At 37.6% G+C, this 24,841-nt stretch overlaps 4 protein-coding genes across 6 annotated transcripts; 1 reads left to right on the plus strand and 3 right to left on the minus strand.

The window, feature by feature from the left end:
• Positions 1 to 2,420: 2,420 nt before the first annotated feature.
• LOC120491476 (myosin heavy chain, fast skeletal muscle) lies at positions 2,421 to 12,238 on the minus strand. The gene is made up of 39 exons (XM_039689354.2): positions 12,036 to 12,238; positions 11,764 to 11,907; positions 11,509 to 11,665; positions 11,393 to 11,420; positions 11,182 to 11,287; positions 10,990 to 11,082; positions 10,834 to 10,897; positions 10,651 to 10,749; positions 10,404 to 10,507; positions 10,154 to 10,292; positions 9,935 to 10,053; positions 9,687 to 9,836; positions 9,436 to 9,606; positions 9,040 to 9,346; positions 8,887 to 8,954; positions 8,450 to 8,537; positions 8,173 to 8,290; positions 7,889 to 8,012; positions 7,672 to 7,808; positions 7,326 to 7,581; positions 6,983 to 7,225; positions 6,723 to 6,899; positions 6,482 to 6,627; positions 6,299 to 6,389; positions 5,824 to 6,213; positions 5,624 to 5,750; positions 5,419 to 5,537; positions 5,142 to 5,338; positions 4,870 to 5,053; positions 4,622 to 4,787; positions 4,405 to 4,529; positions 4,020 to 4,328; positions 3,693 to 3,896; positions 3,478 to 3,603; positions 3,202 to 3,372; positions 3,027 to 3,131; positions 2,848 to 2,943; positions 2,637 to 2,768; positions 2,421 to 2,538 (listed from the first exon to the last, which is right to left on the minus strand). The coding sequence occupies exons 1-39, from the start codon at positions 12,228 to 12,230 to the stop codon at positions 2,518 to 2,520; spliced, it is 5,796 nt and encodes a 1,931-aa protein (XP_039545288.2). The 5' UTR covers positions 12,231 to 12,238; the 3' UTR covers positions 2,421 to 2,517.
• Positions 12,239 to 15,092: 2,854 nt separating this feature from the next.
• arpc4 (actin related protein 2/3 complex, subunit 4) lies at positions 15,093 to 18,576 on the minus strand. Its single transcript, XM_039689394.2, has 6 exons — positions 18,443 to 18,576; positions 17,331 to 17,449; positions 17,027 to 17,138; positions 16,348 to 16,443; positions 15,977 to 16,147; positions 15,093 to 15,883 (listed from the first exon to the last, which is right to left on the minus strand). Exons 1-6 carry the CDS (start codon positions 18,443 to 18,445, stop codon positions 15,878 to 15,880), a joined length of 507 nt encoding a protein of 168 aa, XP_039545328.1. The 5' UTR covers positions 18,446 to 18,576; the 3' UTR covers positions 15,093 to 15,877.
• Positions 18,577 to 19,098: 522 nt separating this feature from the next.
• Positions 19,099 to 22,542, plus strand: LOC120490649 (calpain-1 catalytic subunit-like). Of its 3 annotated transcripts, none has more exons than XM_089134311.1 (4): positions 19,099 to 19,842; positions 20,218 to 20,258; positions 20,385 to 20,582; positions 21,955 to 22,542. In XM_089134311.1, the coding sequence occupies exons 2-4, from the start codon at positions 20,254 to 20,256 to the stop codon at positions 21,992 to 21,994; spliced, it is 243 nt and encodes an 80-aa protein (XP_088990437.1). In that variant the 5' UTR covers positions 19,099 to 19,842; positions 20,218 to 20,253; the 3' UTR covers positions 21,995 to 22,542. The 3 variants fall into 3 exon arrangements, with proteins under 3 accessions (XP_088990437.1, XP_088990436.1, XP_088990435.1); XM_089134310.1 differs by having other exon boundaries at positions 19,102 to 19,369; positions 20,215 to 20,258; XM_089134309.1 differs by having other exon boundaries at positions 19,103 to 19,369.
• A 1,462-nt stretch (positions 22,543 to 24,004) lies between these two features.
• h1-10 (H1.10 linker histone) lies at positions 24,005 to 24,720 on the minus strand. Its single transcript, XM_039689560.2, has one exon. The coding sequence runs from the start codon at positions 24,627 to 24,629 to the stop codon at positions 24,024 to 24,026; it is 606 nt and encodes a 201-aa protein (XP_039545494.2). The 5' UTR covers positions 24,630 to 24,720; the 3' UTR covers positions 24,005 to 24,023.
• Positions 24,721 to 24,841: the final 121 nt, after the last annotated feature.

Raw genomic sequence — 24,841 nt, forward strand, 5'->3', positions numbered from 1 at the left:
CAAATTAGATTGTGTGGGACACTTGCTGTTCTCTAATATATTAATTGGTTCAAACCATGGCAAGCTAAAAACAAACTTAGTTTCCCTAATATAAAATCTCTCAAATATGGAATAACTATAAAATTAGTCTTCTATAGATCTGTAAATGAAGATCTATGTATAAACATGCATGAATTGTGTATTTAACTAATTATTTAAATGGAATTTCTGAGATACTACCAGCACAAAATATGACAGTCTGTTTTCCAATTTGCATACTATTTTCATAACCTCTTGTGGAAAGGAAGTTGAGGGGTTCGTAATGATTCTCAGTTTAAGAAATGTGAGTTGCAGCTGACTTTTTAATGGATCTTGACTGCCGTACATTCTGACAATATTGACAACTGAGATCCTACATCGTGACATGGTCTACAGCATAGATTGTGTTCGTACAGTCTGACAAGCACTAGTCGTAAAGGACTATTATTAATTGTACTTTAGATGACAACAATTGAAAATAAAAGAAGACATTAAATCCCTCAAGGTCTCCACAGAGGATAATTAAACAACTCCAAAAACAGCACTACCAGTTCTTATTGAAAATTAACAGAGGTTTAGATGTTGATGTATTGTTGAAAACGTCTCGGTTACTGATGTAACCCTCGTTCCCTGAAGAAGAGAATGAGAGACGGGACGTCGATGTGACGACGTAAGTGGGATCACTTCAGGGAATAAGGGCCCAGAATAAGGCAGATCCGTCTTTGTAAAGGGCACATGACTCAAACCGTGAAAACTTGCCTCTATCTGCTCTGACGGTGTACCCCAACTCTAAGGATTGGATTTTCCCGCAGGAGGACCAACAAATCAAGACCCTGTCATTGCCGACCCAATCTCAAGACCTGAACCCTGCTGAAAACTTGAATGTGATCAAGCGGAAGATGCCAACTATTAAAAGTAAGAAGAGTAACATCCGCACACTGAATTTACAGCTCCAAAAACATTTATTATTAAACAGCGCTGTTTATTAATTAATGTTTTTGGAGCTGTAAACTCAGTGTGCCGACATTTCAAGTGATTTTAAGCCATTAAAGCACAAGACGCTGGGAAAGAGAACTCAGTCTAGTTCTGGTGAATTGTAATAAATCGTTTCTGTGTGGCGTGCACGGTCACGCCTGAGGCATGCACACAGAAATACGTCTGTCGATAGCACGCGAGTAGCGAACTGAGCTCTTTCACATCTTCTTGAGCAAATACACACAAATACACAAAAAATTTTTCAAAACAGAAACCCATGTAACAAAAGTTACCAGATGTGTGTCAGTATAAGGTGTTATTCATTAGGTGTTAAAGTGGCAGCTGAACCACATATCATAGTATATCTGTTTCAATATTAACCAAACAACATAAGAAAAAGAGATAATAACTCACTGTTTTTAACTAAATAACTTTTAGTTACGCCTAATTCACGGCAGCGCCATCTTTGATTTTTAGTGAGAATGAAAGCGAGGCTGTGAGGGATAGACTTGCATCTCTTCAATGGGCTGTACTGTTATTTAATGTGTTTTCGGATTGTTCTGCTCATAAAACACTGGAAAAATATCTTTGCAAGAAATGTTAGTTGACAAAAAACTCCCGACAATGTGAGCTGTGGAAAATTGTAAGTAATCTAGCCGCTTTATTCAGCTTTTTACAGCGGATGCCATTGGAAACATGGTAAGTCTATCCCTCACTTTCATACCTGTCATGGCGCTGCTCTGAATAAGGTCTATGTTGCTTTGTTCTCTTGTATTTATTTGTGCTTTGATTGTTCACTTGTCTTTAATGTTTGAACTATATATTAGATAGGCTAGTATTAGTTTTTAATGCGATTGGGAATTGGAATCGAGAACTGTAAATTTTCACTGATATCTAAATTGTTGGTATCGTAAGTTTACATAGGTCAAAAACAATGAAAGAAATAACTTTATTTATATATTTAGGCCAGTGAATGTTTTTGCCAGGCAGATAAATATCTAATATATTAAGTGCCAATCTTCCTTTAAGTACAGTTTGGCTGGTACCAGTAATGTTTTGACTTACTATATATGAACATAGTGGTGTCAATTTAAAGATGCACTACTCAGGCAATGGTCCCTTGCTATCGATTCTCACTGAGGGCTAAGTCCCCCTGGGGATGAAATCCTAGAACCGAGCCCAATTAAAGTTTTTGATATACACAAGATTTTTGTATTTTTGATTCCATCAAGAGGAATGTGGTCATCAAACAAAGCCAAGCTGCTTGTGCCAAGAGTGGCATTATCACCCAACAGCAATGTGAGAGACTGAACGGGAGCATGCCAAGATGCATGAAAGCTGTGGTTGGAAATCAGGGGTATTCCACAAAATATTGCAAGAGAGAGTAAGTCAACATTTTAAATAAAAAACAAACAAAACTGCAGCCATTGTAGTTTAGTGGGCAACTTTATTGACCGCATAACTTAGACACAGCACAAACTCATATTATATGCTTGTTCGTTGTCTCTTCTTGAAGGGTGATATTTACTCTGCAACCTCTTTTCCCTATGGGGGAAAAATAATACAAGAGTTAATTAACTCAATTTTTGAGTTTAGTTTCAGTTTTTGTGTATATTCAGGATTCAACAAGTTTGCAGAAGTACCTTTCCAACCTCACGACTCTTGGCCCGGAGCTTGTTGACCTGAGACTCAGCGATGTCAGCTCTCTCCTGAGCTTCCTCCATCTCATTCTGCACCTTCCTGAATCTGGTCAGGTGAGTGCTGGCCTGTTCCTCCTGTGGTGGATTTGCCAAAGCATCAAACAAAATAATGTCTGGATATTGATTACATAATACTGTATAATACTGTACTTACAGATTCCTCAGCTTGTCTCTTATACGACTTCACTTTCATCTGCAGTTTGTCCACTAGATCCTGCAGTCTGATTATATTCTTCTTATCCTCTTCAGTCTGTTAAAAAGGACTCTGCATTGTAGCTAATGCTGCTCTGTTGACAAACCGTTTCTTTTCAGAGGTCAAGTAAAATAACTTACCTGGTAAGTGAATTCCTTAACTCTTCTCTCATACTTCCGAACTCCTTTTATAGCTTCGGCACCTCTTCGTTGCTCAGCCTCAACCTCACTCTCCAGTTCACGAACCTGGCAATTATATTTGATTACAAAAATTCCAGGATTTCATAAGCTTTTTACATATTGTACAAAAGAGTACCCTAGCTTCCAGTTTCTGGAGCTGCTTCTTTCCACCCTTCAGAGCCAGACTCTCAGCCTCATCCAAACGGTGTTGCAAGTCTTTGACTGTAACCTCCAGGTTCTTTTTCATCCTTTCAAGATGAGCACTCGTGTCCTGCTCTTTCTTCAGCTCCTCGGCCATCATGGCAGCCTGGAATCACACATGAAATGTGACTGGTTTGACTTGATAAAAATGCTTGTAATTGTGTGTACATGTGGACATTTAGAATGTATTTTCTTATAAATATGCACTCACATCAGTAATAGCTTTCTTAGCCTTCTCCTCTGCATTTCTTGCCTCCTGAACAGCATCATCCACTTCACCTTGAACTTGAATGAAATCTGCCTCAAGCTTCTTCTTGGTGTTGATGAGACTGGTGTTCTGTATATTAGAGAGTAAAACGTGGTTTACCAATTGGTGATATTGTCTAAGAGACAGAGGAATTCAATCAGAAACATTTGAAAACAAACCTGGGAGTGCAAAAGTCCAACACGCTCACTAGAATCCAGCAGTTCCTGCTCGGCCACTTTGCGGCCTCTCTCGGTCTGCTCCAGAGCAACTCTCAGCTCCTCAATCTCAGCCTGCATCAGGTTGTTCCTGCGCTCGACCATGGCAACCTGCTCTTTCATGTCCTCTTGAACCCTCAGAGCATCATCAAGGTGCAGTTGGGCATCCTAATAAAAGATGAATAACTTGTTTCAATAGAATAAGGATTGAAGAGTTTAAGGTTCAGCTTCCATTTGAGGCCCACTTCAATTTAAAAAAAAAACAAGGTACAAAGAGCTCCATGACTTTACCTTGAGTTGTCCCTGGGCATTCCTGAGCTGTTTCTGAGCTTCAGCAGCCTGGCGATTTGCATGGCTCAGCTGAATCTCCATCTCATTGAGGTCTCCTTCCATCTTCTTTTTGACTCTTAGGGCTTCATTTCTGCTCCTGATCTCAGAGTCTAAAGTACTCTGTATGGAATCAATCACTCTTTGGCTATTCCTTTTTATCTGTTCAATCTCCTCATCTTTCTCAGCCAACTTACGATCAATCTCCCCTTTTATTTGGCTTAGCTCAAGCTGGATACGAATAATCTTAGTTTCCTCATGTTCCAGGGTTCCCTAAAGACCAGTAGGACAGCAATAGTTAACAATAGTTAATAAAAGGATTAGTTATTCAAAAACACAAACGAGTTACCTCAGCTTCCTCAAGAGCAGTCTGAATTTCTATTTTCTCTATTTCAACTGTCTTTTTGGCTTTCTCCAACTCATGAATGCTCTTACTAGTTTCACCAAGTTGTTCAGTCAAGTCAGAGATTTCCTCTAAAAACAAATTAAAAAACTGAGTATTCACATGCAAGCATGGAAAATTTGTCTCTCTATCGTCTACACTTTGTATTTGTGATAAATCTTACGCTGAAGGTTTTTGTTCTCCCTCTTGAGGGTCTCCAGATGATCCAGGGCTTCTTCATAGGAGTTCTTCATCTTAAAAAGCTCTGTACTAAGAGAACGGGCCTCTTTCTGAGCTCCTTCCAGCTCTGCTTGGCTTTCCTCATACTTTTGCTTCCACTCAGCCAGAACCTTGGAAATAGTTAATTGAATTTGTGATCAAGAATATTATCTTGTTGTACAAAGAAGTTGCTGCTATTAAAACATCATGTACCTTGTCGAAGTTCCTCTGTTTCTTGTCAAGATTGGCAGCAACAGCATTAGCTCTCTCCACATCAATCATGAGATCTTCAACTTCACCCTGCAGTCTTTGCTTGGTTTTCTCCAGAGAAGCACACTTTGAGTTCACAGCCTCAAAGGACTCTTCAGCGTCCTGCAAACGCTGAGCAAGCTTTTTCCTTAGAGAAAAAAATGTCAAATTAGTCATTGCTACTACTTAATTTAATTTTCTGTTGTGAGAACATTTAAACATAGGATTTCATTTACTTTGCTTCCTCAAGCTCTTCAGTACGCTGAATGGCGTCAGTCTCATATTTGGTTCTCCACTGAGCCACCTCACTGTTGGCCTTTGACAGGCTGCGCTGAAGCTCAGATTTAGCCTCCTGTTCTTCCTCGTACTGCTCTCTGAGCAGATCACAGTCATGACGGGAAGATTGGACAGCATGTGCCAGGGCATTCTTTGCCTGAAAAGCAACAAACACAGCATTATTTGCTAATGATCCCCTACTTGCTACTAGACGCTTCCAAAGTAGTAGACAGTTACCTTGATTTCTTCCTCAATGTGCCTCTTAAACTCTTCAATCTGCTGAGTGAAAGCTTGCTTGCCTCGAGTCAACTGAGTAACAAGAGCCTCTTTTTCCTCTAGCTGACGGCTGAATTCACCTTTTAAAAAGACAGAACATTTCCATGAATCCTTGAAAATGTAGGAAATACCGAAATACAGTTTGGAGTTCGTATTCGAAACATACCATTCTCAGTTGCTAGTCTTGCTCTTTGTGTACTTATATCATTTAGTTGACGGGTTGCTTCATCATTTTTGCTCTTAAGTTCACTCAATTGATCTTCTAGAGTACGGCACATCTTCTCCAAGTTACACTGAGAGGAAAAATAGCTATAAGTATGACTCTTAAATTAAAAATGCAATATTCAGGAAAAACAATTGTCATACCTTTGATTTAGCAACAGACTCCATATTGCTTGACAGATCATCAATCTCCATTTTGTATTCACTTTTCTCTTTTTCTAGCTTCTGTTTTACACGCTGGAGGTTGTCGATCTGCTCTCCCAGGTCTGCCACAGTGTCAGCCTGTTTCTTGCGGAGTGCCGCAGCCGTTGCTTCATGCTGCAAGGTGGATTCCTCCAGATCACGGCGTAGTCTCTGGAACTCAGCCTCGCGTTTCTTGTTCATCTCAATCTGGGCAGAAGTGGCGCCACCGGCCTCTTCAAGCCTCTCGCTGATGTCCTCAAGTTCCCTGGAGAGATCCGATCGCTGCTTCTCAACCTTAGCACGAGCGGCACGTTCTGCCTCGATTTCTTCCTCCAGCTCCTCAATGCGAGCCTGAAATAATTTTTGGTAATAATGATGATCAGAACCGGATTATGCGATCAGTCACCAACCCTAATGTTATATATTGAGAAGTGACCTGGAGTTCCTTGATCTTCTTTTGATGTTGAATACTAACAGACTGTTCATCCTCAATCCTGCTTAGAAATTGACTTATCTCAAAGTCCTTCCTATGGGAAATAATTGTAACAGATGTATATGATTTACATGCCATCAAAAATGTTATTCTCTTCAAAACATTTCATTGAAGTTAAAGTCTTACTTCTTTATCTTCTCATCTGATTGTTGCTTTTCATTTTCCAGATCCATTATGGATTCTTGGGTTAGTTTCAGGTCACCCTCAAGCTTTCTCTTGGCTCTCTCAAGGTCCATGCGGAGTTTCCGTTCTTGCTCCAGAGAACCTTCCAGCTGTTAATTAAGATTGCAATATTGCTTTACACGGAAGTCATCCATATCTAAACAAAGAAATAAACCAATATATTTCAGTAAACATTGAAACTTACATCATCCACTTGTTGTTCAAGTTTGGCTTTAGCTTTCGTCAGAGTATTGACTTTGTCCTCTTCTGCCTGCAGATCATCCAAAATTTGCTGATGTGCCTCTTGTAGGGCTTTCTTCTCTTTGGTTAATTTTACAATGCTTTCATCCAGTGAGGACATCTCCTCTGTAAGATTTTTTACCTAATAAAGAAATTTTGAGTCAAATTTTGAGTCAGCTTCACATCAGCTCAGACACATGATGGGAATGAGTTGAGAAAGTGAACCTTGTTTTCAGTGGCATGTTTCTCCTTCTCTACTTTGGCCAACGTTAGCTCTAAATCATCCAGGTCTTTCTTCAGCTCAGAGCACTCGTCCTCTAGTTTTCTCTTCTTGGCTGTCAGTTCAGCATTGATTTCTTCCTCATCCTCTAATCTTTCAGTTGTCTCTTTAAGTTTCGCCTCAAATTGGATCTTGCTTTTGATGAGACCTTCACATCTCTCCTCGGCATCGGAAAGGTTTTCTGTTTCCTGTTATTAGAACATAATTTGTTTTAAATTGTGTATTTATTATCTAATAAAGATGAATTGCTTATTTGTGATCTTAATAGGAATCTGCTGAAAAACTCACAGATGCCACTTGTAACTGCAGGTCATTTTTCTCCTGCAACAGAGAAACCATTTTTTCCTCCAGCTCCTTCTTCTTGGCAAGTGCCTTTGCTAGATCCTCCTTCATTTTTTCAAAATTCTCTTTCATGGCTGCCATTTCCTTCTCAGTCTCTGCACTCTTCAGGAGAGGCTTGATCTTAAAATACAGCTTCATCCATGGCCAGTGTTTCACATTCATGAATGAGCGGATGTTGTACTGGATGCTGTAGATGGACTCTCTGTATTATAGAATCAGAAGAAATGGCCAGATCCTCTGTGTGAATATCAAGTGTTAACCCCCGCCGAATATTTTTCATGCAAAAACATACCTTCTCTGCATCATTTTGACAAACTCCTTCCTCATAACATATCCTCTGCAAAGTGCTTGAGTCATAGTCACAAGGATAACAAGTTTTTCATCTCGCATCTCCTCAAGGGTTCCCAGCAAACCAGCTTTAAAGAACACCTATCGCAAGTAATTGATAAACAATTATGGACTATCATTTAAAATTTACATAATAAGACAGGTACTTTGATAGTGCATACCTTGGTGTGTCCAAACTTGTACTGGGTATGATCCACATCAATAGAGCCAAGAAGCTTTTCTGAAGCCTTCTTATTGTCCATGAAATGACCCTCAGGGATGACACTAGCATTCAGTACTTTGTATCTGAAACAGAAGTGATTTCATTACATTTCAGTTGAGTTTCCATCTGAAGTAGCCTTGCACCACAAATGCAAGTGTCATTGTAATATATATATATATATATATATATATATATATCCAAGTGCATGACATCCACATATGGCATGTACTGTATGTAAAATACCTCTGCTTAAAGTCACCATAGAGGATTCTGCTTGGGAAACCTTTCCTACAGATTCTGATTCCTTCCAGTACACCATTACAGCGCAACTGGTGAATCACCAGAAAGTTCTCCATAAGACCTGGAAAATTATACGATGGGATAGATTTAATCTTAAATTTGATCAATTTTCTTAAACAGGATTCAGAGGATTTTTATTACAGCTAAACAGAAGTGATATTGTTATACTATTTATTATACTGTTATACTATTTATCATTGGAATAGACAACAATACTTACCAGGTGTTTTTGATTCATTTGGAATCAGGCAGCGCACAAAATGGGGATGTGTGCTCCTCAAATTGGTCATCAGCTTTCCCAAGTTCTCCTGTAAAATTGTGTCCAGAATATGTTGAAATACTTGACTAGTATACAAGTACATACACTCACTGGCCACTTTATTAGGCATTAGGAGATTCTCATCATGGATGTGCAGCTGACAAATCTGCAGCAACTGTGTGATGCTATCATGTTAATATGAGTAAAAATCTCAAAGATTGTTTCCATCACCATTGTTGATTCTATGCCACAAAGAATTAAGGCAGTTCTGAAGGCAAAAGTGGGTCCAATCCAGTACTAAGAAATAGCTAATAAAGTGGCAGGTGAGTGTACAGTATATAACTAATATATGTATTTTTATAACACATATAAACATAATTAACAGAATAAAAACTTACTCTAAACATAGCAGACACTGTCTGAAAGGAACCACCCTTTTTCTTGCCAGCCTTTTTGCCTGCTGCCTCTGTATAGTACAAGTATAATAGATAATAGATTTTTTTAACCAGAATATTAATACTCTAATTTATATGCAGTGATGTTTTGCAGACCTTCAGTAGAAGCATGAGCAGCATACAGATGAGCCAGAAGTTTCATTGAAGACTTCTGGTACAACTGAACCACAGAGTCATTAAGAGGGTCCTTGTTTTTATCCAGCCAGCCTGTGATGTTGTAATCCACAGTTCCAGCATAGTGGACCAAGGAGAAGTGGGCCTCAGCTTTGCCTTTGGTCGGTTTGGGCTTCTGGAAGGATGGAGTTTTACCAAGATGCTGGTCATGCAGCTTGTTCTTGAAGGTCATGTCTGTTGCTTTGGGGAACATACACTCCTCCTCAAGGATGGAGAAAATACCCATTGGCTGCAAGAAAGGGCACATTTCTTTGAGAAACGACAAGCAAAGAAGTGATGCTAAAATAACAGAAAGCACTATTTCCTGAATTGTGTTACCTTCTCAATAAGCTCAATACAGGCGGCCAAGTCCATACCGAAGTCAATGAACTCCCACTCAATACCTTCTTTCTTGTATTCCTCTTGTTCCAGCACAAACATGTGGTGGTTGAAAAACTGTTGCAGTTTCTCATTGGTGAAATTAATGCACAGCTGCTCCAGGCTGTTATACTGTAATTAATATAAATTCAGCACCCGAACCAAGAAGCGAAACCTAAAGACCTTATATTTTTATTATCTTATTAACTTACATCAAATATTTCAAACCCAGCAATGTCGAGCACTCCGATGAAGAACTGTCTAGCCTGCTTGGTGTCCAGCATCTCATTGATTCGCACAACCATCCACAAGAACATTTTCTCATAGACTGACTTGCACAGAGCCATGGCTGAATTATTCACCTAATTTAGAAAAAAGAATGCTTTATGTTTTATACTATTTCATTTTTATTCATAAAAAGCTAGTGATACATAAACGATGCATTTTTAAATGCACATACCTGAGGAACAGTTTGACCTTTGGTCACAAATTCATTCCCGACCTTCACTCTGGGATAACACAAAGCTTTCAGCATGTCAGCAGAGTTCAGTCCCATGAGGTAAGCGATTTTGTCAGCAACTGGAAGAAATATTTCAAGAAAATTACTTGTATGTATCCACATTGTGGCAAAATATAGATGTTCCTTGTTACTATAGATGAACTTGGATTGAAATCACACCCTCATTTCCATCAGGCTCGGCCTGCTCCTCCCTCTGCTTCTGCTTGAACTTCATGTTCCCATGATGCATCACAGCTCCTGTCAGCTTGTAGATGCCCATTTTCTCCTCAGCCGTGAAGCCCAGAATATCAATGGCTGTCTGCAAGTCAGAAACAATCAAATGTGCATATAACATATTTAACAAAGTGTATTGGAGATATCCTGAGTATGCATAAAATGTTAAGTGCTCAAACATTTGTCTTTCTCTTACATCAGTTGCAACGAACTCTTCCACATCATCAATGCTCTTGACTGTGATCTGACCGTGACTGATCATGGGATAGTCGTATGGGTTAGTGGTGATCAGAAGAGCCTCTGCAAGAGAATTTGTTTTAAAGGACTTTATACTGCTAAAAAATATCACAATATCTGTTCTTTAAGTCTTTGGAAAAAATATATTAAATTCGAATTATAGATTAAAAAAAATGATCCCAATGTAATAATGTCCATTTTTTTACCCAGCAATTCTGGCTTATGGCCAGTGCAGAGCTGGTAGAAGATGTGGTAGCTTCTCTCAGCAGACAACTGGTAAGTTACCCTGGACTTTTCCAGCAGATCTATGGATCAGTAACATGATTATCAAAAGAATCAAATGAATGTCTATGTTAATCAACTGAATTGTGAAAGAATAAATGACTCACAAGTTTCAATGTCAGCGGAGGCCAATTTTCCAGTGGTGGCAAAATGAATTCTGATAAATTTACCCTGGAGATTTTACCAGAGGTAAGATTCATTAGATAACAATTTTCCATTACAGAATCAAAACAGTGGAGCGATGCAGTTGGCTCAGAACTCACAAAGCGGGAAGAGTTGTCATTCCTCACAGTCTTGGCATTTCCATAGGCTTCCAGCAAGGGGTTGGCTGCAATGATTTGATCTTCCAGCGACCCCTGATGCAACCAGAATGTGGCAGACAAACCAGTCAAATAAGTGCTCTACAGTCTCGCTCCATCCTCATTATCATATTGGCAAACAAATACAATATATACCTTCATTTTTCCAGGCTCTACTTTCTTCTGTCCAGATACAGCGATTGTCGCAAAGTACTGGATGACACGTTTGGTGTTCACAGTCTTTCCTGCACCAGATTCTCCACTGAAAATAAAATAATGCAACATAAAATGACTCCAGTTTCTTTGATGCTATATTTAATTACAAGACCAAATGCTCCTTCAAATTGAAAATCAGAAAAATATTCACGTGATCAAGATCGACTGATTGTCACGATCTACAGAGAGTGAGAGACATTTGATTTTACCAAACAAAGTATATATGGATAAAAAGATCATAATCTATTTTCTTCCACTAGCTCATACCAGTGAGCATGAACTGATAGGCGTTGTCAGAGATGGAGAAGATGTGAGGTGGGGCTTCAATTCTTTTTTTGCCCCTGTAGCCTGCCACGACTCCTGAATCGTACACTGGGAGCCACTTGTAGGGATTCACAGTGACACAGAACAACCCGGAGTAGGTCTGCAAGAGAGGTTTGTGAAACTCAGTTGCAACTTTCAGTTACACAGACATTTTAGTTGAAGTAAAACAGTATAACAATTACTCTTCATTTTACTTACGTAGATCATCCATGCTGCATAACGCTCTTTGAGGTTGTACAGCACAGTGGGTTCACTGAGGTGGGTCATCATGGCCATGTCCTCAATCTTATCAAACTTGGGGGGATTCATTGGGTGGATTTCATCCACTTTGACTGTGATAGTCTTTTAAAGAAAACGAAATAAAGGCAAATGATAAACCACTGAGAGGCTGAAGATGTTTTGATATGAAAACTAGAAAAAAATACTAAATTCAGATTTTATTGCTTTTAGCTGCAAACCTCTCAACTTACTTTGCCGCACAGTGTTTTGACAGTGGCTTTGCCACCCTCTTTGCTCATTAGCACCCCTTTGAGGTACATCTCCTGTGGTTCAGTCACAAAGTAAGCTGTCTTTGCATCAAACGGTGCGTTCTGAGCCTCAATTCTTTCCTTCTCTGGCTTCCGGAGGTAAATAGCCGCCGGGCCAAAGCACTCCAACTCACTCATGGTTGCTCTTTACTGGAAAGAAAGATTAAACATTAAACACTTACATTAAGTCATTAACTGAAATAGAAAGTTGTTCAACAACAACAAAAATAACATTATAATAATGGAAAGGAATTTTGCTTTATGGGGTGAAATACATTTTATCTCCTTTCCAGTCAGTAGAATTGATGAGAGATATCTAAACAAGAAAAAGATAATCATTCAGTATACACACATCTTAACAGGTTTTTCTTTAAGCACACAGAATAGATGTAATTAACTTGAATTTTATCAATGTTTTTAGTTCGACTCACCTACTTGAAGCCAGCCTCAGTAAATGGATTCACTCTCGACTTCTTGTTTTATAGAGCACAATATGTCTAGTCAGCAAAAGGATCCCTCTCTATTTGGTGCTTCGACTGCCCTCAATTCCACATCTCTCTCTGGAATATTATTTTTATCTGATGACAAATCTAAAGTGATTTTGAATAGACTATAGCAGGTCTGTTACAATATTTTTAAAAACAGGGGAAGCTTTGCACACCAAAGACATGCACTAAACATGCATTTTCCAATTTGTGTGATCAAAATGATAGAAAACACATGGAATAATAACATGAGAAGAGAACCTTGATGCTCTGTAACAAAGTGTATACACTATTAAAATGTATAGCACTGCAATGGTGTATTGTGTCAAATCAATCTTCACAATGCCACTTGGCACTGTTGGGCTTCTCTCTTTAGCTGAGGTGAGCCTGTAAATGTCACTTGTATACTGTTGCAAATTTCTTCCAAGCATACATTTAAAAGACATGAAATTATTTTTTTTAATGAAATAATTATTTTTTTTATGAAATAATTATTTTTTTATTAAATAATTATTTTAATTATTCGATTTTGAAATTAGATGCATTAGCACACAGAAAAGATATTAAAAAGTGACTGTAAGCTGCTAACTGAATAATTTTTTCTTTTATTGATTGAGCCTTTTATTTTTTTGTGATGCTCTCAAAAACACCATTCTTGACTCTTAAACTATTTTTATATTTATTTAAGCATACTTCCCTTTTCATTTGTAAGGTTTTCTTCATCTCAGATAGAAGAGAGCATTTCCGGTTTGATATCTAGTGTTTAAACACAATAGTTCTTACAGTTGTTTGTATTTTTATGGTGTAGAGGGCAACATCATCTTTCCCAACTTTCCATCTTGACCTATCTCTTGTTGTTCTCAAAGTTCTTCATGCCCATTCAACGAGGGATTAAATGATTTATACCAATAACACTTAAGACTGTCATGAGAAACAAGATAGGGGTTCTGTAAAAGGGGAAAGTGCGTTGAAAACTTCGAAGGAGTTTACCCATGAGGATGAGCTCATTTCCTCAAATGGATATGTGATATTTTAGATTTCATTTTATCTTCTTATAAGGATTAAATACAAATATAGACACCACTCATGCAGCTGCCCTTTGAAAACAACAAATTATAAGACTATGGTTGCTGTAGGGGCCAAGCTGGGGTTACTTGTGGTTTTAGGGGGCACATTTGAACATTTATCTTAAAGGGATAGTTCACCTAAAAGTTCTGTCATCATTTACTTACCCTCATGTCGTTCCAAATATGACTTTTCTAGATCAACATCTCATTGTTTTCGTTTTGTTTTTTCATACATACATTTGAAGTCATATGGGCACTGAAGCAGTCATGATATAAAAAAGTTATGATATAAGCAGTGATGACAACACACTTTTAATATCTATATTTCTGAATCTCTAAACTTAACACATTCTATAACACAAAACAAATTGATGACAAACAAACAAACAAAAATCTGCAGCCAAATCTTACAGATGGGCCCCATCAAGATTAGGCTACAGATTTATTTATTAGAATGTAATGTTAGCCTACTCTTTAATACATGATACATTTATAAAAGCAAAACTAAACCATTTATTTCATGTTATTTTGGAGCCTAAATCTAATAGCAGACTCTTTGCAAAGTTTGCATATAATCATATTATTTCTCACAATATGTAACGACTGCAATTCAATATTTTATTTTACCTGTATCTTTTTCTCTTTGGTATGAAAATGTAATAGTGCTCATGACTGGTTTGTTCATTTGGTTAGTCATCATTTTTCTTTGGCTGCATTATGACTTCCTAATTCAGAATATGATAAAAAAAAAAAATTCATATGGATGTGATCAGAGAAATGATATTGGCAAATTACATTTTAAATACACTCAAATGAACAAATAGATTTTTTTATTTTCTTAGTGTTAAGAACATAATAATCAAATGACCTTTTCCCAAAGAACCTTTTGCACTATGGAACAGTTCCATGGATGTTTAAAGTTCTTCATATAACCATTGATGCCAATGAAGAAGATTTTTTTTTTTAAGTGTGTAATGTCAACTCAACTTAAAACGATCAGTCGCATGGTAAATCTGTATTATATGCATTATAGTGCTTTCTTATTCTCTTTAAAATATATAAAAGGTATTAAAACATGGATTACACCAATGTCTTAGAACCTCAAATGAAAGTTTCACTAAGCTTATAATCGAAATCATGTGACAGAAGAGAGGTATCTGTCCTCAGCTGCAGGTTTATAAACATTTATATATACAGTATATATAGATTACATTATATTTTGGAATATCGTAATGGTCTGAAATGTTCTCTTTTCTTAAAATATCAGTGAAAAAAAAAAAGGTAAATATAGTGTGCCACATATCAAATAGCTACATACTAAAATAGCTCTTCAAATAAGGGCCATCCTTGTACACATATTGTAATATCCAAAATGCACAAAAGAAAGATTAAACTTACCACAAAAACAATGAAGCAAGAGCTGTCATTCATCAAAGTAAACAACGCAATACAAGCAATAAAGGGATTTATTTAGCATAATAATTATGATATGGTTTATAAGATCCATGTGCACCAGCATGAGTTGTTTTTTTGTTTTTTTATCAAAACTCAACATGAAAAATTGTCATTTTAACAGTATACGTATTACAAAAAAACAATGACAAAACAAACTTTAAATTATTGGAAAACCATTTTCCTTTGTGCTCATGACCATCGATGAGGTTTCATCTAGACCCACCCTGATTTTAAGGTTTGTTAGAAAGGCAGAGGTAAAATGAGTGTATCCTTTTAAATATGTACAGTATGTACTCATTCATATTCATGAGCACAAGGAAAAGCTGAGGCAATTCAGAATATTGCAATATTGCAAGCTCTCTACTACTAAATAATAACAAAGGGATCTGGGATAAGATGAAAAGAGACAGAATACACGAAATGGAATTGCAGAGTGTGAGAACAAAATACTTTTAAAACAAAATTAGGCAATTAGCAATTTAAAAAAAAAAAGTGAGGGACAAAAATAGTCAAGCAAAGAAGTAAAAGAGAACAAAAGGAGTACCGTGCCTGTCTGAGAACTCCATCACTCTGCTCTGGAGTTACAATACTGCAATACTCTGAATTCATTCCTGACAGACGGCACCATCTGAATTCAGTTGCTCCACCTCTGGTAGTGGTACAGGAATCAAATCACACCATAACTACTTCCCCACTGGCCCCAAAACTCTCCATCGGTTTTTCCAGCGACCAAGGTGACACAGGTATTGCAGCCAGCAGAGGGTGTACTGATCATTTCCTAAAACTGTTGACCAAAGGAATAAAGAGTAAGAGAGGTTAATGGTGTGACGATGAATTGAATTCTCATTCAATTAAATCGTATTACAGAAGAACTAACATTTTTGAGGAACTCCTCTGCAACTATGCGAGCCCTGGCGTTGACTGACAGTTTCATCTCACTGATTTCCTTATCGATCTCCTCCATAAAATTGATGACAAAGTCCACTAACTTATGCTTGTACATTTGTTCTGTGTGGAAGTTAGTAATGAGGAAACTGATGTCATATCCCTGACAGAAAAAGAAAGGTGTTATAATAAATGTGAACATTTCACAACAGAGAATTTTAGATGTTTGTTAGCAAGATGCTATTTTAATAGCAGCAAAAGGACAGCACTGTAAACAGTCAGCACGAAATGACATGTGCATTGCAAACACCAGGCTTTTTAACAATAGAAATAGTGTTAGTAAGTGTCTTCCTCTGCTCTCACCTCCACAGCTTTTCTCCGCAGGATGAAGAAGTTCTCAGCTCTCATCATCATGAAGCGCATGAACTTGTGACACAGGATCTTTTCGATCTCATCAGCCTTCAATGGACCAGTTGAGGTGCATCATCCAATCACAGACCATTAAAGATATAAACAACTCATCAAACTGGATTCTTAGCTTGTTGTAATATATAGTATGCGTAGCTCATATAACTGCCTACACTTGTGGTTTTCAACACAACCATATAGAATAAGATGTTTTTTGTATTTCAGGTGTAATTATGACAAAACGTATTTTTTTATTTACATAAATTGGACGTATTTACACATCAATCAACCTTGATTGTGCTTTTTAGTACTTTAATTTAGATTACAGTTAAAATATTTTCAAATATTTTAATAATCATTTATTCACTTAAATTCTGTGGCCCTCATGGAAGTTTGCAGCGGCCCCTTGGTTGAGAACCACTTGCATGCTGCGTTCAGTGGACTAAATGTGTTCAAGTCAGAGTGAAACCAAACTCCCTCGCTTGTCTCATCACCACCACCACAATACTTCTCTTTTTGTATAATTAGTTGCATTTTCATTATTTAATATATATATATACATATTTAAAGACTCTCAAATATCTCAGAAAGGACAGCAAGAATGAGTTTAGGGCAAAACAGCAAATGCACTTACCTGTTTGACAGCAATGCTGACTCGCACAGAGTTGATGGAACCTTCTATCAGAACCTTCTCTTTATCATTCCTACTGATCACAACAGGCTGAAGCAAAAGCTCTTTACTGCTCCTGGTGAGATGATTAGACAAAAATGGTAAAGCATACACACGTGCTGTATACTGCAAACTTATGCTAGTATGCTCTTTCGAAATATCTATAACCTTTAAGACGAGGTCATGTAGGCCACTCACCTATATGAACCATGTAACTTTTACACACAAATAAAACACATATGCAAACAACAGTCACACACACACTTACCGGACTTCAACCTCGGGTTTGTTGTGTCTTTCGACCACCTGTGAGGAGAAGTTTTCCAGACAGAGAGCTGCCTGCAGTGTAGCACGCACCGCATTCAGATACGGACGCAGAGTCGCCGTCTGACAAAACAAATCAAACTAAATCAGTACTCAGGAGGATGATGAACCATGTCTGCAACCTCACAGCAAGCGAGCACATCACAAACGGCTCACAAGCTCTACTCTAATTGTTCCACACACACACGCCTGAACCTGCAGGGGAATTCTTGGGATACTGTCCTCCTCCACTAACCCTCAGAAGAAGAAAAAAAAACTATGCTCTACTACTAAGTAACTCAGTGAACCTACAAACACCATGACTCTCTTCACAGACAGCCTGAAGCCTGTCACTTCCTGAACTTATATGCAAGTCAAGGAGGAAGTGCATACCCTTCTGCATGAAAAATTATACATTTTTAAAACACTGACCCCGTGGGCTTCCTTGAAATTTGAAAGAGCTCACTGCATTGGACTAGACACTGAAAAATACATTTGTCTGTACATAATTCATACTTCTAAGGCAAGCTAATATTGTTATGCAGCAAATGTTTTAATACTGAATAGCTGCGATGAGCACCTATATCACATGTACTTGTCATATTTAGACAAGAGGCAATGAACATAGGAGTAAACAGCAATCAGATCGATAGATCTGATCGCGTTTATACAAAAATGTAACAACACTGAAGAATAGCAGAAGGAGAAAACACTGAAATTTGATAAAAAACGGCTGGATATACTAATTATTTGCTCGCTGTTAATATACAGGATGAAATTAGATTAATTTGAGTTGGCTTGCCCATGATAAACAAACCCAAGATTACAAAGCGCTGGCAATGTTACAACATAATAAATGTGATAAGGTCAAATAACTATTAGTCAACCCGCGACTGGGGAATTGGGGTGGGGATCTTAGCTAGTGGTTTAGCACTACGTGCCTTCATTTCAATGCAGAAACAAACAACAGCAATCGGGGGTTTGTGACACGACGATGTTATAATTCATTTAATAAAATATGCTATATATACACAAAAAAATGTGTCTTTTTTTCGAAGTGCTAAATGGAAATCTTACCATTTCTGTGTACCCGTTGGAGAAGACGGAAGTGCTACAAACACCCGGCGACTTCCTCGATTAACGCCACTCATCGGAACATACCAACATTTCACTAAATAGGGGTGACGAGAATATACTAATGGACTTTTTTTGGCCTGCTGGATCTGGCATTACTCATGTTGCATTATTGGTTTGAAATTGAGATGTATACCTTCCCAGCCGGCACACGACCGACCTTCAACGTTGAAATATGGTTGAAATAACGTCAGTTGTTGTTTCAACGTTGAAACAACGTTGATACAACGTTTAATGTTAAATGGTTGAAAAACAACCAGTACATGACCAACCTTCAACGTTGAAATTTGGTTGAAATAATGTCAGTTGTTGTTTCAACGTTGAAACAACGTTGATACAACGTTTGATGTTAAATGGTTGAAAACATGACCAACCTTCAACGTTGAAATATGGTTGAAATAATGCCAGTTGTTTTTTTCAATGTTGAAACTACGTTGAAATAATGTTTAATGCTAAATGGTTGAAAAATGGTAAAAAAAAACAATTATAAATCAACTTTGATATTTTTTTAAGATCTATGTTGAATCAATTAATGTATGTACAGAATAAATTATTTCTTCCTTTTAAATTATTATTAAGATCATTATTATTATTATTTTATAATTAATATTTTATAATAATTTTACATTTTTATCATGAACCTTCTAATATAAATATTACCGGTATAAAACAATTCCTATTGGTTTTAACCTTATTTGCTTTCATGATTATGATTGGTTAATCTGTCTGTCATTCATGAAACTGGCCAATGAAACTGTGCGCGCCTATTTCATTTTGAAAATATGACCGTTATCCTGACCGTCTTTCTGATTGCGAGACTGACCAAGAGAAGAGCACGATAGAAAGTGATCTGCGGCCGCGGACCTAAAGGTAAGTCTGATTTCACAAATATACGCAAGGTCATGATTTAGACTTAATGCATGTCAGTGCTTGGAAAAATGCAGTTTGTTGAATGAATTTCTTAACTCGATATTCAGGAAATGCTTTTCCACATTAATTTGTGTCGCGGAGGCCTACTTTTACAAATGTCGATTGAGGTAACGTTACTTGTGCCGCTTCATTGTCTTTTTGTGTTTTTGCGGTTGCTACGTCGATTTTCAGGGAGAAGATATTATACGTGTGTTCACAGATAAAAAAAAAAATCAGGAAACAAAAGCTTAACGTTCGATAAGCTATTTTTTCTGTTTAGTAGTCGTCGTCATTACTGTCCATTCACAGTAATATCGCGAGATTCAGCCAAGGGAAGGAGAATGAACGAGATGGGCGATATGGAAAACAATATCCAATCGAGTTTATTTTATGTCTTAAATATGATTCACAATATTATCACGATTCTTTTTCATGTTAGTTTGCTACTGTTTTGCAAGTTTTCTGAGCAAATAATTGTTTAATTAGACTATGTTGCACAGATTATGTGCCTTTTGTAGAATTTTAAACCTAACGTTACATGTATTTTTATAATATTAGTAACTGTAAAGGGGTTAACGTTAGTTACTGCTAATAAAATACTGTAAGCAAATTAGTCCTAATTTCTAAGTTAATGTGTGTCTCATAGCAACTAAAATGTACTTTTACTTTAGTTATTTTAACTTTTAATTGTGTGATTTTTAATGCTTTAAAGAGCAATTTTAGATTGTAATGTTCTGCTATCTAATCTGTTAACTATAAAAGGTACAAAGTTTTTTATTTTTAATATGTATTATTTCTTCCCTAAGCAGTCGGGGCAGTGCTCGGTGGCTCCCTTGCGTCAATAAATGAGGTACGATGAGAGGCCGTTTGAATGACTGAATTTTAGATTGTGAGATATTACCCTCAGAGTTTTGACCCTCAGGATTTCAACCCTCAGTTGATGCTGTGTGTGTTTCTCCGCTCATTATACGGGCAGGTCGGCCATACACCTGAAGCGAGATTTCTTCCTCAGTCAAGTGTCCAGCGCTCGCTCTGAGCTCTTCATCAACCTGCGGGAGGTGAGCTCACGCTTTCGTTTGCTGGCCGGAGAGGACATCGTGTTGTCCACTTTCGAGCCCAGCAAAGAGGGAGACTTCGTGCTCAGAGTTATCTCAGAGAAACCAGCCAACTCACAGTGAGTCCTGCATTTTACAGCATGAAACCGCTATTAGTCGGAATTAAAAAATAAGGTTTGTTTATGGGGTCCAGAATTATTTTTCACTGGCCGTGCACATCTATTTTGCATAATTTTCTCAAAGGGACACTCCACTGTTTTTTTTTTTCATATTAAACTGTTATTCCCTTAACCAAGACGAGTTGATGCATACCTCTCTCGTCTCAGTGCGTGCACTCAATCGCTCTGGCACGCGAGACACTTTGATAGCACATAGTTCAGCGCAGTTCATTCAATAGGGGCCAAGCAGAGACCAAACACCTCCACGTTTTCCCTATTTAAATACAGTTATACGAGTAGAGTAACTCGACCTAGGACGGTGACACAAAATAAAACGTTGCGCTTTTCTAATCGTGTAAAGTGGATAGCTATAATGTATGGCGGAATACCACAGCAAGTGCTTGGGAGCACTTCGACTCGGCGCATATATATCTATGGACTCGGCGCAGTAATATCATATCATCACTCATGAAAAGTCCTCTCTCCCTATCCGGAGTGATGATATTACTGCGCTGAGCGAAAACGCGGAGTTGTTTGGTCGCTTCTCTGCTTGGACCCTATTGGATGACCTGGGCCAGTTAAGTACGATCACAGTGTCTCGTGCACCAGAGCAATTGAGCGCACGCACTGAGACGAGTGAGGTATGTATCAACTCGCCTTAGTTAAGGAATAACATAGTTTAATATGAAAAAACGGTGGAGTATCCCTTTAAAAAGACGATGAAAATTGCATTATTTATCTTTTTTAACTGTTACTGCAAACAGCGGAGCTCATGCTGTCACTCAAAGCATCATATCCATATTTTTGTTTTAGTTGAATCAAAAGGCATGGATATGTCTGAATCTGGCTTTCTAACTAAACTTTTAGTGATTTTTGATCCCCTGCCCAATAAATCTTGCTCATAAAAAAATGGTGAAAACCTGTTTAACAGTATAACTCCATCAAATATTATGTAGTTCACAGTCTTTGTAACATGTTTAAACAATGCATTTCTAACATTTATGTGTTTACAATTCACAAATTTTCAAATTTTACTTTACACAGACTTTGACAAAACTAGAAGTAATTAAATTTTAATCGACCGTTTTTTTTTTTACAATCCCATTCCCACTGTGGGAAAGACTAATCAGCCCAAAATATTATATATATTTTTAGACAATTTTCAAAACAGTTTTATCAGTGTCCTGTACTTTCTAGTTATGGCATATGAAATTCATACTTAATTTTTATAGATGGCGAACCATAAAAAAAATGGAGACGGCAAAATGCAGAATTGCTTGCAATGACGCTTTCTAGTAGTGACTCGGAGGATAATTTTTTTGTTTCTGCCCAGGCTGGTGTTTGTGCAACCATCAGTTCTGAAAACCTTCTGAGAGAAGATTGTGCAGGAAGTATTGCTGACAGTAATCTTGAGAATCTTGATCTGGATGACCAACAGCACAGCAGTGAAAGTGACGACACTGAAACAGGCTCCTCTTCAGATGAAATCAGAGAGTTATGGAGTGATTTGGCAAAATGGGCGGTTCGGAACAAAACAACACGGACATCTGTAGATGAGCTCCTTTCTGTGCTGAGACATTGGCTGCCTAAGGATGCCAGAACACTTTTGGGGACTCCTCGCCATGTTGATGCACAGAATTTTGTGGTGGTATTTCGGTCTTGAGTCTAGGCTTCTGAAAGTATGTTCACAGTACCCAGAGAAAATTATGTTGAGAGAAAATCATGTCCTTCTCAATTTTAACATTTATGGTTTGTCAGTGTTACGGTTTATGTATTTTTGGTCAAAGACTTAATCAAGTTTCCTAACGATATTTGTAATTATTTTTATAAGCTATTCTGTGAATGATTGCAGTGTGTATGCAATTTGAATGAAAAGCTTTTTCCCTCTGCAGTCTGAAATCATTAAACCCTTAAGAAAATGCTTTGTTGTTGAATGAGATTTTTTTTCAATACATTATGTGAAAGTGTAAAATGTACAATATAGATGTATATTTAGATTCTAAGGAAATGTATTTTTCCATTTGGTTTAATTATTAAACTTTTTCTTTAAAAAATGAAGCATCTCATCCCTGCACTGTAGATATATGAACATCTAATTGTTACAACGTTTTTATGCTGTCCAATTGCAAATCATGCAAATTAAGTTTTATTAGTTGCTGAAAATACTAAATATGGTCCGAAAAAAAAGTTTACAGTTCAGTGTTGACCTTTAACCAAAATTACAGAAAGGCTACGCGGGTACAGGATTAAAATATCAACGCGGATTCAATCGAAAGGTGATTCAACGTCGACAGTAGACCATAACTTGAAAGGTAAGAGTGAAACGACGTCGCGATTTCAACGGTGAATCAACGTTGTTTCTTCCTCGGTGAAACGACGTCACAATATCAACGTTGATCCGTTTTGCAAAATCGAAAGGTAATTCACCGTTGATCCAACCATGGTACCTGACGTTGTTTCAACGTTGAATCAACGTTGAAATGCCGGCTGGGTTGATACATTGAAATCGCTGAAGTTACAGTGATGCGAAAAAGATGTAATCATTGTTGTTGAAACTCAAATTTCTCATGCAGTTACGCACAAATGAACAATACGTAACGATCTTACTTGTAGACATAAATATACTTACTTATATATATGTATATATATCTATATATAGGCCCTATATAATTGCAGAAGAGGAATCTCTGCCCAGGGTTAGTGGTGGCAGCACTAAACCTTTTTATTTGTATGTACAGTAACGTTACTATTTTATCTTCATTGTATTACCCCCTAATAGTTTTGGATAATTTTCTGAGTTCATGAGGGTAAAAAACACATATAAAATTACATAAGAGAACTTTTCCCTTTTTATCAAATATTTTGCCATGATGATTTCAAATGTTTTTTTGTATTGCCACTTTATACTTTTGACAGCAAAACTGCCCATGGTAATAAAATGAAATTGAATCAATAATCTAATATTCCTATTTGCCTGTAAGCCATCGCCATTTTCCCTCCATCAAGAATGAAGTCATTTGTATTTTAAAAACAGAGGTTTATTTGGACATAGCTATTACAGTCCAGAAACAATGCATATGCAGAGCAAATAAAAAAAAAATTAAAAAAACAACAACATCACTGTTCTAATGCTAACTTATATTTACAAAGCTTTTCTTGTCGTCTAGTTAATACCTTTCCTGTATAGCAGCCTACATCAGACAAAAGCATGACGTCTCACAGAAACTGAAGTGGGTGTGTCTCTAAGAAGCAGTTTCTAGAAAAACTGCATCCAAATCCCCAAATTAGCTAGCATACATAAAATCAACAGCGATTCTATTTCAAAGAATAGACCAAATGATTTTTTTTTAACTCATCTTGTCAAGCTATACAAAAATATAATTCTCCAATTCCAAAGAAAGTCTATTTTGTTTTCTTTGCCTTGGTTGCCTTCTTCGCTGCGACTTTTGGCTTTTTTGCGGCTGCTTTCTTCGGTTTGGCAGTCACCTTCTTAACACCAGCCTTCTTAGTCGTCTTTTTAACTGAGCTTTTTTTGGCGGTCTTCTTTGCACTCACTTTCTTGGTCACGGCTTTTTTGGGCGCAGACTTGGCTGGCTTTTCCGTCTTCTTGGCTCTTTTCTTTGGCTTTTTCTCAAATTTCTTTTTATTGAGTTTGAACGAGCCGTTGGCCCCCAGTCCCTTGACCTGCACGAGCGTGTCGTTGAGCAGGAGCGCGCGGATGGAATAGCGCAGATACATGCGACCGTTCTGCTGATCAAACCAGCTCACTTTCTTCGCTTCATTGTATATCTTGAAAAGCGATGAGCCGTTTTTCTCGCCCAGGGTTCGGATCGCATCAGTGACGAGCTGGCTGTACTTTCCGGGCCCCTTACTCTTCTTTTTCTTCTTTTTAGCTGGAGAGGCACTTACGACAGGCTTTGCCTTATTTCCCGTTGCCTTCTTTGTTTTGGTTGCTGCTACTGGAGTAGGGACTTGGGCGGGTGCTGATTCTTCGACCTCAGTAGACATGATCAAACTCAATGCGAAAATGTGTTGTTGTTGTTTTTCGAGAATGCGAGGATGTCAGCTCAGAGACGCGAGCATTATCTCAGAGTTTTCAATCATCAGATTTAACTGCAATACGCGGACGTGATTGAAAACAACAACACTCTCGGGCGAGGCGCTTGTGGAGTTGTGTTTTCTTCCACGATTTTGGGAGCTATTATCTTGTTTATTTGACA

The sequence above is a fragment of the Pimephales promelas genome, chromosome 8 (assembly GCF_988280905.1).
Source record: "Pimephales promelas chromosome 8, fPimPro1.hap1.1, whole genome shotgun sequence".
NCBI lineage: Eukaryota > Metazoa > Chordata > Actinopteri > Cypriniformes > Leuciscidae > Pimephales > Pimephales promelas.